Source organism: Catharus ustulatus, chromosome 2, assembly GCF_009819885.2.
Source record: "Catharus ustulatus isolate bCatUst1 chromosome 2, bCatUst1.pri.v2, whole genome shotgun sequence".
Taxonomy (NCBI): domain Eukaryota; kingdom Metazoa; phylum Chordata; class Aves; order Passeriformes; family Turdidae; genus Catharus; species Catharus ustulatus.
Window position 1 is genome coordinate 40181118 of NC_046222.1, and position 14749 is coordinate 40195866.

The window sequence follows — 14749 nt, forward strand, 5'->3', positions numbered from 1 at the left end:
AGAAGACTGAACGAACAAAACAATTGGTTCTGTCTGTTACAGTTTCTCTTGTATAAAGCAGTCTTCAGTCAAGGATGGAAAGGAATGAATCACAGTAGTTTAAAAGCGACATGAGGCCGGAGCTGAGCCTAAAATACTTTTGGTGGCATTCAGAGATAAGTTCTGGATCAGGGACCTCTTGAATAATATATGTTGACTCTTACACTCTCTAGGAGAGAATGCAGCTCACACAAGTACACCATTTCTTGGTTTTTCTCCTTTTGGGTGGCATTAAAACAGTCTCCTTGGTCATAGACCAAAGGCAAACAAGTAGTTCCATCGAGTCTAGCCCACCTCAAGCTTTTTTGGAAGCTGTCAATGGGGTGTCCTGGGATGTTGTGACATAGGGAGCTGCCCCACAGGGTGTTTACAGGGGTCCCCACTGCAGGAGCCACCAGCATTGCTGGGGCTTCATTCCATGCTCTGCCAGGGAGATTGGTCATTGCAGAGTTGGTGACTGACGTGACACTGGACATAAGCATTGCCCTGACCCCTTGTGTCCTGTTGGAATGTGCTGGGCAAACACTGGGATGGGACACATTCCTGCAGGGCTTTAACAGGAACTCTCTCTGCTTTCAGTTTGAAATTGAGATTCAGAGGATTTCAGAAGCTTATGAGGGTTTGGTCAAGACCACCACTAAGAGGGAGTCCCTGGACAAAGCGATGAGAAACAAACTCGAAGGAGAAATTAGGAGACTTCATGACTTCAACAGGGATCTCCGTGGTACGTTACAGTTGCTTGTGGTCTTTTTCCCCTTTGGTTGGCCTAGTGTTTCATTTACAAGCTCCAGAGCAGCAGGCTTTAGAGGAGTGGCTTCATACAATATTTAGCAACACATAATGAGAAATAAGGCCTTGCTTATTGGCATTAGACAAATCTGCTGTCAACCCCCTGGTGGCAAGAAAGCCTTCTGGCAAAATGTAAGAATTAGCTCCAGATGGTGCCTTTGTGTTGAGCACTTGAAAATATGAATTTGACAGCAAGGCCACCAGTCACAGTATCCTGTCCATTCCTGAAGAGCAAATTGTAATGTAGAACATTATATTACTGTGTTACCCATAAATCCCCAAGGTCAGTGTCTTCACAGACCAGTAGTAAGTATCAAAGGGTATCTCTTTTTAAGAAACTTAAAATTGAGGGTGTATCCTTTTGAGAAAGGAAATGGAGGATGTGTTGGGTAACTATTGCCCATCCAGGTTCCTGATGGGGGTACTTTGGTACTCACTGCTCATGCAGTGAGGTGCCTTCTGCAAGCTGACTTACAATTTTTGCAATGGTGCAAGGTAGGTCATGTGGTCTTTTTGAAGGGGGGAAGTTTCTGAAGGCAGGACCTTCCCAGGGGAAGCTGTCCTTGGCTGCAGAAAATGCCTTCTTTCCCAGGGCATCCCTAAGGAGAGGTGTCACTGGGCTGGGGACTGCCTTTCCCCAGGGTGTCTTGCTGCACCAGGGGCAGCTCTTCATTGCAGGAAAGCAGCCATCCCCTTGCAAAGCTGGCTAATTCAGATTGCAGATGCCTTGTGCATTTTGAGTAGTGTGAGAGATGATTGCCTGGGCATGTCAGCTGTGAATGGAAGAGACTTTCCCCCCAGTTTCTGTGAATCTAAATAACACAGCTTCATGGAAGAGGTCAAAGGCCTCATCTTTTATGTATGTGTCAGCCTCCATTTTAATATCCTCCTTCAGAGAGTCTATTTATACTGCTCTGCTGGCAAGCATCTTATTTTCTTGGTTGGCCTACAATTTTATATACATATATTTATGCTTGAAGTATTTCCTGTTTTTTGCAGAACGACTGGAGACAGCCAATAGGCAGCTGGCCAGCAGAGACTTCGATGGGCACGAGGATAAGGCAACAGAGGGCCTTTATGCCACTCAGAGTGAGTACTGTGCTTATCTGTTTGGAAGATGCAGATATATATATGTGCATATGTATATGCATACATATATACATGGTGGAGTGGAGGTGAATACTTTGCTTTTAATTGTTGTCCTGCTTGTGGCTTGCTTTTACTCAGCTAATTCATCACATACTCTTGTTTAAGCTGCAGACTGGATTGTTTAGGGTAGGGTTATTTCTCTCTGAGCACCAGAACCAAGCAGTGGGAGTTAATGGTAACACAACTTAGCTTATTTTTGATAAATATTTATCTGGAATTGTGAAGTGTTGCTTGCAGAGATAATCTCTAGGGATGCATGCTTTTTAGAGAAGCCAGATTCTTCTCTTGGCTGGGAAAAGCCCAGAGTGAGCTCTGCTGACTAGTTGTCAGTCCTGCGGTTTGACTAACAGCAGAAAGAGCAGAGCTCAATCATGCTTTTTACAAAGGTCTGAAGTGACAAAGATTTTACAGCTTCTGTTGCTATGGAAGCATCCATTCCCAGCACATTGTAGGCTCTCATAATGACTGACCATAGTGCTGCTGATTTCCTTGCCATGCACTGATGTGTGTGTGACCATCCAGCCCAAGCAGCTGGATGCTGTGTGGCAGTATGTGGCTTCTTTTATATCCTGAGCATCTTCAGCATGCTCCCAGAAAGGCTTGTCCACCTGGAAGCTGTGCAATATCTTGTGAGCTTAAATCCCAGTGAAGCTCATTGCTGCTTACAGCTCATCCTTCTATTTTATCACACCAAGAGCTTCCTTGGAAGATGAGCTGCTACTGCAGTGGAGAACCATCCACCTCTGTTAGCACTGGTACTATTCAACATGCCTCACCACCAGCCCTGTAATGTCTAGCAGCTGCTCCAAATACTAGAGAGCCTTCTCCTGGCTCCCACCAGCAGCAGTGATGCCAGCATGGCTGATTGTTTGGTACATGTGTGCACAAACCAGAAAAGAATCCTGTGATCTTTTCCATGACGTGTTAGCTTTGCCATATTAGCAAATGGCTTAAAGGTGTGTACATACTGCTGCAAATCAATAGGATGATCTCTTAAGGAAATGGCATTGCTGGATAAATCTTTTCATCGTCTGGAAGAGTTCAAATGGGACAAGCTACTCAGTGGAAATGGAGACTGGGATCTGCTCTCTTTGTGTAGAGACAGCCTGGCAGCGTTACTATATGCTATTAGCTATATGGAGGAGTTAAATCCCCAGAGTGGACTCAGTTTGAGTTCTTTTCCAGTACATAAACGTGCTCTGTGCTTCTACTCATAAATATCCAGCAGTGAAACTGCGCTGTGCACTCGGCATATTGCTGCAATCAATTCACAGCTTACAAACAAATATAGCTTTTCGGATCCTATCACATAAGAAGGTCTGGATGCTTGGAGTGTCTCCTGGGTAGGCCAGAGAGCTAAATGTTACTAATGCAATGCAGAGTGCTTCCAAGAATAGAAAAATGGGCACATGTAAAGCAGGTCCTCTTCAGTCATGTTCTTTGGGCTGCTGGGACATGCACAGTACTGACCTCGATATCAGGGTGTCTGCCTGAAACACTCCTCTCAGAATCCATAAAAGGTTCTGCTGCTGGCTGCATTTACACACTGGTTTTTTAGTGTGTTTCTGAGTCTTCCACAGGGTCAGACTGTGACTGGGGTTTGGTTGTACTTCACTGCTGACCTGGGGGTTTTTGCAAGCACAGTTTGTATGTTCCTCATGTCATTTAAGGAGATGCACAGGCAGAAAATTGAGAAGGAAACCGAGTTTTAGCTACTTTATATACACTGAGATTGAAATAGTCATTTTTAGAAGAAGAGAAAAAAGTTTGTTGTGGAAGTGATATTTTGGTTTTTTCCAAAGAGTAGCAGGTTATTAAGTAAATGCAGTTTAGTAAATGCAAATCTTAATTTTCATTAGGAAAACAAAAGCAGATTTCTACTCCCTATGTTTGTGGAAGACAGCTGGGAAACATGACCCAAATTATATAAGAAGACTCCAACATCACCAGTTTCCTAAAAGTTGTCATTTATAAGCTACTCTGGTGATGAGCTGAAGAAAGAAAGATAAGACTCTTGAGTCTGGTAATACTGCATACCAGTTTTTCTAAGGTAAAACTCCAATAATGGGAAAGACTCTCTGAAAAAGAAATCTGGCAAGGCAGGATGTTCAAGGATCATTTCTCAGTTGCTCGCAGAGCTTTCCATTAGCAGTGCAACAGTGCAGAGCAGTCATGTGCTCTGAGATGGAGACTGCAGGTGACAAAAAAAAAAAATCTTATTCTTTGCAATAATAGACAAAGCCGGGCCACATGCCTCTAAGTATTGAGTGCTAGGCATTTGTGCCTAGGAGAAATGCTACGCTTCTATCACAGGCTGGAAAATACTCACACAGTATTAGTTTCAAGATAATTATGTGATGTTTTGTCAGTGAAAAGGGCTTTTTCAAGGAAAACCATGAAGAAGTGACTGATGAAGTCATATGGGCCCATATGGCAAGAGAAGAGGCAGGAGGAGGCTAAGAGATGCTGTGGAAAGGAAGAGGCAGGAAGATTGAGGATGGTTTCAAGGGGATGGGGCTGAGAGGAAGCTTACAATGTCCTGTCTTGGGAAAAATATGTTTTGGTGGAGTGTGAGAATTTTGTGTGGTTTTTGTGGGGGATTTCTGAACTGTGGGAGCACTGTTTTTTCAGGTGTCAGAGACAGATTGAGGCCTGTGCCCATCCATGTGGCTCTGCGTCTGTTTGTGGGGATGTGTGGACAGTTTTAGCAGTGTGTTGATAGAGCCTTATGCTTTGTGGGAGTGTTCAGTTCATGTGCTCTGCACTTGGGCCTGTATCTCTGTCCCAAATATCCCAGGCAAAGAAATGTTCCCATTTCCAGACCGGAAATAATCTGTATTGCTGCTCCAGGCCTCCCTTGGCCCAGCTTTTTCAGCATCAAACCACAGATGCAGAGGACTGAGTGAGGCTTGGGCAGATGGACAGATGGACAGTAGCTCTGCTGCTCCTCTGGAGGGAAACCTCCATGTCTGGGCCTGGCAACCTGGCCCTATTTAATGTGCAGGGAATTTAGTAAAGCTGTGGAAAAACTTCTCCTGTTTGGCTGCTTGGTGTAAATACGGATTCATTTATTTTGCTTATTATTATGGGGTGGATACCAGCTGCTGAAAGATCTTTGGAGCAGGCAGCAAGGTCCTGTCTTCATCTCAGATTCCTTCTGAAGTCAGTCTGGGGAGACTGTCAGAGCATGAAGGCCCATCCTGCTCTTGATCCCATCTCACAGCCATGGATTTTTGGGAAGGTTGAGTCACTGGAGCTGGCTGGGACACAGCTCCATCTAGGTGAGCAGAAGAGGTGACCCTTGTACCTCATCCTGGTACATCAGCTGGTACAAGGGTGACTGGCAGCTGCTGCCATGGTGTACACCTGTGATCAGGAATGGAGGATGCAGAGCTTCTCCACACACTTGCCATGTCAGGAGCTGCAAGACTGACAAGAGGCTAAAGAAGTCCCTCAGGCTTCACTGAGGAAAGGCATGGTTGCTGGAAAGCATCTGTGGAATTAACAGCTGTGAGTGAAGAGCCACCATTGGGAAATAAAAACCTGCATAAGAGAAATCACTGGAAGTGCTGCAAGGGAAGTGGTATGGGAGCCACTCTTGTTTGCAGGAAATCTCCTGCAGCCAAATTAATCTCTGGCTGCTGCAATTTGATATATTTTCTTCTGTCAGCAGTGGTCATTTTGCAGTAGCAAGGACTATCTTTAAAATATGTCCATGTTACCACTCTGCATCATCAGAGCAAGGCAGAAATCAGCTTGGGATGTATTGAGATGATCATTAAATTGGTCAAGTAAGTTGATAATTGCATGTAATGTGTGCTAAGGTGGGAGTCACATCTGAGTTACACTAAATCTGTGTCATCTTTTTGTCTAAAGTTTCCATTTCAAAGCAGATTCAAGACTTGTCTACTTTTGATGTACTTGCCAACAAGTCAGAAAGCCTGTTTGAGAAGCACTGAAGCAGCCTCCTTGCTTTATCCCCTTTCTTCTACCCAGCCAGAGTACAGGGGTAATATCCACAGTGTGTGGAGGTACAAGAAGTCAGAGGCAGTGTGTAGAAAGCTGTGAGATTACAACTGTGAGCTGCAACAGTAGAGCCTTTTGGAAACTGTTCTGTAATGGGGTATGGCAGTGACCCAGCAGAACATAGAAATAGTTATTAATTTGAGTCCTTTAGTTAAAAAAGTGTATGCAAGGGTAGTGCAGTAAAACAGTGGTTTTAGACTTTAAGCATACCTTGTTTGCACTTCAAGAGAATTTAAGATATGTTCAACTAAGTCCTTCTTCACTAAAAGTTAATGCAAGTAAAGTACTTATAAAATGTACCTCCAGGATTTTACAGGATGAGGCTGACATGGAGAAGTATTAAGAGCTGTTCAGGAAATTTTTCTTGCCGGCTTTCTAGTGGTGATTATTTTGTGTATTTGTGTAAAATTGGTCCTTTTTTGGTGGGATAGAAAGCACAATACAACAGGGTAGGCTGAGGACTTCAAGTTCCGTGCATGGAAGTTGAAAATTAAGATCCCAAGTCTTGTTTTGCTCTGTGTTATCCTCATGTGTAACATGAAATACAGGTTTCAAATCCATAGCAGAGCACGTGTGGTCCCAGCATGAGGTGGTGGAGTGCAGGGCTGAAATAGCGTTTGTCTTCCAGATTCCTTACCGTCTAATGACATTAGCTCCCAATAATTTGCCCAGATTTACACTTTTCTAAAATAGATATTACTGTTCCTTCTGGCTAATCTGATTGAAGTAAATATTTTTGCATTGAAGGAAGAGGTCTGTATGTCTAATAGAAAGTCCCTTGCCAACAAGGGAAGAAGAAGGCTACCATCATATCAAGATGTCTCATGGTAGCAATCAGGGGTGCAGTGTCCACAGCACTCACTGGGCTATGCTTGTGGGCTTTGCAGTGACCAGCGTGATGGTTTTGCTGCCAGGAGTTTTTATGAAATGCTGAGTTCCTCCTTTTAGGATAAATAAGAAGACTGCTGGGTGGGTTTGGACTCACCTCATCCACTTTTGCCTTTTTGCACATGGCTCAGTTTGTGTACATCTCACCTTGCTGCAGGCACCTGCTGATGGTGCATGAATTAAGCCTGTTCTCATCCCACCTGCCCTGCTAGGGGTAGATCAGGTCTGAAATGGAATGGCCTTGGCCATGTGAAGTTTTCTGACCTTGCTTGGGAAATGGTGGATGTTTGGGCTTCCAGCTTGAGTGGTCACATTTGGGTGGCATGTGCTGGATGTTTGGGGCAGATTTCCCATGTTTCAGTGTTTTTGAAGCATCTTTTAACTTTGGTTAAAAAATAATAAATTATGTAATGCTATATTTTAAAAATCAAAAACCAAAACAGCGTTTAATTGATGCCAAATAATTTTTTAGAGGAAATTTTTCTTCCTGGAGGATTTCCAAGTGTCTATTTTTGTTGTCATTCAGAACAAAGGCCAGATTTTGAAATTTCAGATGTCACTGAAAGAAACCTCGATCCCCTGCTCATTCCAGTCATTAACTGTTTGTGTTCTAACATCAGGGATCCAGTGATTGGCCTGTGATACTCATGTTCCCAGAAACGGCTTCTCAGCACTGTCAGGGCAGAAGTAGATGTAACCAAGCATTTCCCCAGGCAGCTTGCCAGCAAAGTCAATGGTGGGCCTGCAATTTGTTGCTGAAGATAAAGATGTGAGCAGAGCTGACTGAATTTAGCCAGCTGTTTATTTTTTAATGTTGTTTTAAATCTTACCCAAAAAAGGGATGATTTTTCAGCACAGAGGTTATCTACATGCTTTAGTCTCATTTGTGATGCTTAACAGAAGGGGAGCATTGGTCAGTGGATCCTTTAGTCCTGCAGAAGGTCACCCAGGGCCCCCATAAGCCTGAAATGGCTCCCACAGCCTCCTTTTTCTCTGCATGATCAGAGGAAGCGTGTACAGAGGCCTCCTATCACATTCTTCATTACCGTTTTCCCCTCTTTCCATTTTTAGGCTGTCTAGCACTGATTCATGTTTACTATTTGGCTTCACATTTTCTGTATGTCATGATCACCATCCTTGCAAATAAAAAGCACGAGGCACAGCACATCCATGGGGCTGAGTTCTTGGACCATTGCAGAAGGCAGCAGCATTGAAGCTGGCAGCTATCATCAGCTCTTGATGTAGGGCGTTGTGTAAGAAATAGCCAAAATTCTGCTGGGTGGTGTGCTAGCAGTTTGGCTGAATGGAAAGCTGTGAGGCAGTGTGAGGGGACCACAAACTCTGCTAGTCAGGTGCAGCCCAAGCTGCCACTTGCCTCTGCTGCTGGTGTTAGGCTGGGCACTGAGGGGCTGAGCCCTGGCAGTAGAAGCTCCTTGCCTGCTGTGTTCTAAAGGCCCTACTTGCTGCTGCTTTTCATGATTTTTGTTTTTCTAGGCAGGTGACAGTTTATCTCTGGTGTGTGGCCTGAGGCCTGTGAGCTGTCCTCATGGAGTGGCTGTTGTCTTTCTTTCAGACAAAGAGCACTTGAAGGAGAAGGAAAAGTTGGAGATGGAGCTGGCAGCTGTGCGTTCAGCCAATGAGGACCAGCGGAGGCACATCGAAATCCTTGACCAGGCCCTAAACAATGCACAAGCCAAGGTTATCAAGCTGGAAGAGGAGGTGAGGCATGGACAATATTTCTGTGTTTTTAGGATAGACATGGCTAATGGTTAGACCTTTCTCCATCCAAGTCCTGATTCTCTTCTACCCACAGGGTAGGTCTTCCTGTTTCCCTTGCATTTGTCCTTTTATAGAGAAAATTTGTAGCTACAAATTACTGAGCCAAGCAGGCAAGCAAATGAGACCATAGATGTGTCTAGGGCAAAGCCTTCAACGTGTAACCAGGAACAAGATCAAATTCAACCAGCTGGTGGCTGAGGTAATGGTAGGATTTAACAGAAAAATTGAATAAGAAACTGACTACTCACTGGCCTGGGACTGTGACAGAGACATGTGGTGTTAGTGCTTCCCATTTCTCATCATCAAAGAATAGCAGGAAGCTTTTAAGATGCACACAGCAACACAGCAGTGTAGGGCTTTGTGACTTCACATCTTAAAATATCTGGCCAGTCTAGCTGGAAGCAGACTAACTGACCAGGATTTAGAGATACAGGTTTCATTTGAGAGCTGAAGAGAGCCTATCATACTGTGAGACCCAAGAAGTGCAAAACTCCCAGGGGGTCTTTAAGCAGTAATCATATAAGCCTGATAGTGAAAATAGATATTCAGATAGGAAGAGAAATCCCAGGCACAGGGGACTCTTAAAACTGACAGACAGAACAATACCTAGTACTTGGAAGCTGAAACTAGACAAATTCAAAGTGGAAATAGTGCTCAGTTTTAACTGCAACGAAGAGTGACATTATCACTTCTCCATTACTGGTGAAGAAAGTCTCAGTTTATTGTATTCCTTAAGGACCTTCTAATCAGGAGGTGTGGATCTAGTAGCTATTTGAAAGTCTGTGCATTCTAGCAAATTGGGAAAAACTGTCAAAACAGGCCTTTTTGACCTTTTAGACCCCTAAAAATCTGTCCCTGGGACCAACAGAGGAAGAATGTTTTCTGGGAAGTAAAAGGAACATGGTCTTTACTAACCTAAGTGGCCAGGTCATTGGCAACAGGAAGGCTGTTGATGAACCTCTGCCCTAGCAGATTTGGTAGAGGTTCAGGCTCTGGCACAGACTATTGGCATGATCTTGGACAGCTCTTTTCCCCTTCAGAGCCTCATTTTCCACCTGTGCCCCCCCCAAGGCTGGCCAAGGGAGTGAGGGATGCAAAGGATCTTGTGGGCAGAAGAGAAAGCCTTTCCCAAATACCTGCAATTAACTTAAGTGCCATTTATTGTCTTGGTAAGGTGATGGGAGAATTGACCCCTGTGATTTTTGAATGTTTTTTATTGACATTAAAATGAAAATGACAGACTCCCTGTTAGGCTAACCAATGGTTACTTAGAGTCTGGAAGATTTAAAGTACTATATGTGGGTGCTGAAGTCATTGCTGGTTTGTACCTGACCATGGGCCCATTCTGGCTCCCTGTTTAGAAATACTTTAAAAGCTCCATTTCCTCAGGTGGATGCAATCAGCAGCAAGAGGATCACATTAAGTTTAACTGCTCCTTTGTTTGTTAGACTAAAGACTGCTCGCTATCTGGATGTATTTGGGGCTGTCCCTTTGGGCTAGCTGCAGGAGCCAGCATATCTTTAATTGTACATAATTCACTTGACACTCTTTGGCTGAGAGGCAACCTGAGGTGTTCTAATTGCATTTCATTACAAAGGACTGAATAAAGGAATATTTTAGGTGGCAATGCCTACTTCTACGCTCATGGCATCATGCAGGGGATGGGAAGAAATAGTGTACAGCTTATGTCTGGTCCACAGTGTGGTACTGGCAGGTAACACTGACTTGCTGATTAGAGACTAGTGAAGGCAGAAGCATATACAGTGATTGCCAGGCGGGTGTTTCAAGAACCTACCTCGTGCCTGCTGTATTGTAGTAAATATGTTTGCAGCCTTAGGGGTCTAAGAACTTGGCAGTAGTCAGGTTTTAGTCTAGCCATCCAACAGAAATGTACTTCTGCTGGATCCTAGATTGTGGACTGGTAGAGCTGAGGAGAGGTTAGATGTTCCCCTCTAGGGAGCTCCTAACCTGCCCAGGGCATGGTAAATTCCTGCCTGGGGCACTGTAGGTGTTACAGTGGTGGTAATCTCTTGCCTTGGGCATCGTAGATATCAAAGGTGACATATAAGAAAATGATGCCGTGGTATTTGCCAGAGTATATCAGAGTCCTCAGCCTGACAAACCCATGTTGATCTAGTACTTTTTAACTTCTTTTTTCATTCTAGGGGCAGTTCAAATGAATTTTAGCCCAGCTACTGTGTTTTAATTGCTCAAGGCAGTGTCAGGCAGCTGAGGTGAAGTGCAGTTAAGCTGAGGCTGCCAGCATGTGCCCAAGCTCCAGCACTCACTTTCCCTTTTGTCCTCTTCCATGGCTGAATCAGATCACCTTTTCAAAGTCTCCAGTGTTTCTGGATCTTAATTAGACACAGGCAGGAGATAAGTTGCAGTGTTAAACCTTCATTTTAAACCAGGGATTTTTACTATAATTCGGAATGTGTTGAGGAAAACACAAATTCAGTCAAATCAAAATGACTGTCATTATTGTTAACAGAGCTCTGGCTCATGCACTGCTCTGTAAATCCACCCAGATTTCTTCTACCACCAGCATGTAATTAACAGCGTTTTAAATCAACCCTTGAGAAATAAACAGTAGCTACTAAGTTGAATTAACATAAAATACTGTTCTATGTAAATCTGCATTATCCTGAGTGCCTGCTTGTAGAAGGATTTAATTCAAAATGTGTAGGTGGTATTATCACCACATGTCATTTAGCAGACTGCTGCTGGAATCATGTGTCTGCTCCATGCTTTGAATAGAAAACTGAATAACTGGAGATGGCTCATAAAGCAACTGTACAATTTGTTTGGGGTCAGAAGCTGTTCTTTGCTGGGAAGAATTAAAGTGAAAAGTTGTCTGAGCTTCAGTGTGTGCACATAGACATGAATCACAGAATGGGTAAGATTAGAAGGAACCACAGTGGGTCATCTGGTCCAACCTCCCTGCTCAAGCAGGGTTGTCCTACAGCACATGGCACAGGATTGTGTCCAGATGGTTCTTGATTATCTGCAGTGAGGGAAGCTCCACAACCTTTCTGGTCAGTCTGTTCTAGTGCTCAGTCACCCACAGAGTAAAGAACCCCCAAGTCCTTCTCTACAGAACTGCTTTCCATCAGGTCAGCCCCCACCCTGTGCTGGAGTATGGGTTATTTCTCCCCAGGTGCAGGGCTCTGCATTTGCCCCTGTTGAATTTCAAATGGTTCCTCTCTGCCCATCTCTCCAGCCTGTTGAGGTCCTTCTGGAGGGCTGCACAGCACCATGGGATATCAGCAACTCCCTCCAGCTTTGTGTATGCAGGGAACTTGCTGAGGAGGTATCTGCCCCTTCACCCAAGTAATTGATTAATAGGTTTAACAATGCTGGGCCCAATATTGAACCTTGGGGGACACCACTAGTGACAAGCCTCCAACCAGACCCTGGGCCACCCTCTGGGATCTGCTGTTCAGTCAATTCTCAGTCCTCCTCACTGTCCACTCATCCACAATTCCTGAGTTTATCCATGAGGATGTTGTGAGAGACATTATCAAGAACCTTGCTGAAGTCAAAGTAGAAAATATCCATTGCTCTCCCTTCATCCATCCAGGGATGGAGGAGGAAGGGATTGCTGTCAGAGAGATTGAACATAACTATTTAACATGAGGAAATAATGAAATGCATTGTTTGGAGGCTGAAGCTGAGAAAATAAGGCAGAAAATAAAGAGTTAAGAGTAATTAGCACAGAAACAATGTACTTAGAATGATAGTAGATTCTCCATCTCTTACAGTCTTTCATTCAAATCTCGTATCTATAGAATTCAATTGTTCAAACTGGAGTTACATTTCTAGCATGGATATTTTTACAAGACCCACTCATCTTTACTCAGATTTATTTGTTTAGATGATCCCCTTTTATCCTTATCTCTTCTACATCTTTATTATCCTAATCCCCAGGACAAGGGCAGTGTGGTCAGGCAATTTTGCTGATCTAGTGAGGAAGTTAATTGTTTAATTAAATGCTTTTTGTTCTAGTAAATCACAGATTGGAAAAAGAACAATAAGTAATTTGCTTAAATTGCATAAGAGAAAGCCAGATTAGGCATTAGGGTAAAGGTTTTCTGGCAGTAAAGGAAAATAAGCTGTGAAGTAGTTTGCAGGGCTAGATCTGTAATTGCTACCCCAGGGTGATTTTGTAAACAGCTTATACAGATATGTGCCAGGTTTTATGTACAGTTGATCCTACCATGCAGCAAGAGGATGCATTGGTACTTCTCCAGTTGCCATCCAGTTTGGGGGGTTTTTTGGAGTCTGTGTGTATGTGAGGTGTTAGACCTTAGTGTTACACATCTCTGATTGTAGTCACCCCTCCTTTATGGATCCATGTTACACTGGCAACCCAAATTAATTTGAATTACAACGATTTATACATTGTGTTTTAAATGCATTGGTGATTTTTTTATTTATGAATCTGCATGCAGAATAGGAAAGTCAGAATTGGCTGCAGATCCTCCCTATAAACTTATGAATATGAGAACTGTCTTGTTGCATATCTCCTGCAAAATTGTTTTTGGCCTTACTCACACACCCAGAAGTGTGTGAGTGTGAGCCCTGGGGCCTAGAGGGCTGCTGTGATACAGGACCCTGCAGCATTTGGCGGAACATGGGAGAACAGATGAGGTCTGCTGCCAGAGAGACCCTGGGGGAGCTCCCTAACCCTCTCTATCCATGCTGGTGTGGCTGGAGGTGACACAAACACTTTCCTACTGCCAAAATAGCACATTCAACAAGAAGTCTCTGATATGTGGGTCTTGCCAAGTCGTGAGTTCCTGAGGAATGCAGTCTTCACCCTGCTGCCAGAGACTAGTGGGGATTATAATCTCATTAATTTTCATGGAAAGCCCAGGGAGCTGTAAGCATTAGCCTAGATTGCAGCAGGGCTAAGGAGGTCACTCTGCCAGTTGTTGGTGCCAGGTGTTAGGGAGGTTTGTTTAAAGCAAGCTATGCTTTTGCTGTGAGCAAGCCTGTATTTCACTTCACCTGTGACATGGATGAATTTAGGGGGACAAAAGAGGAATTCATACCCCTTTTGGGGTATGCTGCTTGAGCAATCTCTGGCTGTAAAACCCTGCATTGCAAAATCCTTGTGTCATGTTTAGCCCTTCAGTAATTGCATTATAGACGTAAAGAGGGCCTGACTTTGGCTGCCAGGACATCCCATCTACAGATCAGCATGGAGAAGCCTGTGAGCAGGATAGAGTAGGTGGAATGCTTCTGTCTTCTGGCACTCTGCTTGTTCCATCTGTGTTGAGCAAATATACAGGAGTGAAGAACGAACTCCTCTGTTTGGGTACAGGCAGTGTGCTGAGTCCTGTGTGTTTGCCCAAAGATTATCCACCAACATGACAGCTCTTGCTTAGAAATGGCCTGGGGGGGTTCATGGTTGACAGTTCCCCAGTGGGTGGAAGATTTGGGGCAGCATTCCTTCCGAAATGGGTAGCTCTGCCCTAGCAATGCCTGCTGTGCACATTCCCTGCCCATCCTTTCCCTAGAGAAACTCTTGGAAGCAAATGACCAAAGCCATGCTCAAGCCCAGTGCATGCCTGCAAGTGCACAAGGGTCCCAGCAGGCCAGGGTGGGGCACAGTGCCCTCCAGACTGCTGACCCCTGTACCCCACAGCTGCGCAGGAAGCAGGCCTATGTGGAGAAGGTGGAAAAGCTGCAGCAGGCGCTGACACAGCTGCAGGCGGCCTGTGAGAAGAGGGAGCAGATGGAGCGGCGGCTGCGCACACGCCTGGAGCGAGAGCTGGACTCGCTGAGGATGCAGCAGGTGAGGACAGGGTGGTATGGGCAGCACCCCAGCAAGGGGCCTCTAGTGTTGGTTTTAACAGAGATGATCACTTGCAGCCCTGCCAGGTGAAACCGTGCCTTTGGATTTGTGGTTGGGCTTTCCTCCTAAACCATTCCTTTGAAATAGGGTCGTGGATCATTGGAAGTGTTCAAGGTCATTTTGGATGGGGCTTTGAGCTTGTGAAGTTTTCCCTGCCCATGACAGGAGGGCATTTAGATGGTCTTTGAAGGTCCCTTGCAACCCAAACCACTCCATGAT

General features: G+C 44.5%; 1 protein-coding gene across 2 annotated transcripts in view; it reads left to right on the forward strand.

Moving 5' to 3' along the window:
* AMOTL1 (angiomotin like 1) overlaps window positions 1–14749 on the forward strand; it is a 66333-nt gene that overhangs the window by 40470 nt on the left and 11114 nt on the right. For both annotated transcript variants that reach the window (XM_033052395.1, XM_033052396.1), the window contains 4 exons: window positions 619–763; window positions 1828–1917; window positions 8465–8610; window positions 14321–14470. In XM_033052395.1, coding sequence (XP_032908286.1) covers window positions 619–763; window positions 1828–1917; window positions 8465–8610; window positions 14321–14470 — 531 coding nt within the window. The remainder of the gene's footprint in view (window positions 1–618; window positions 764–1827; window positions 1918–8464; window positions 8611–14320; window positions 14471–14749) is intronic.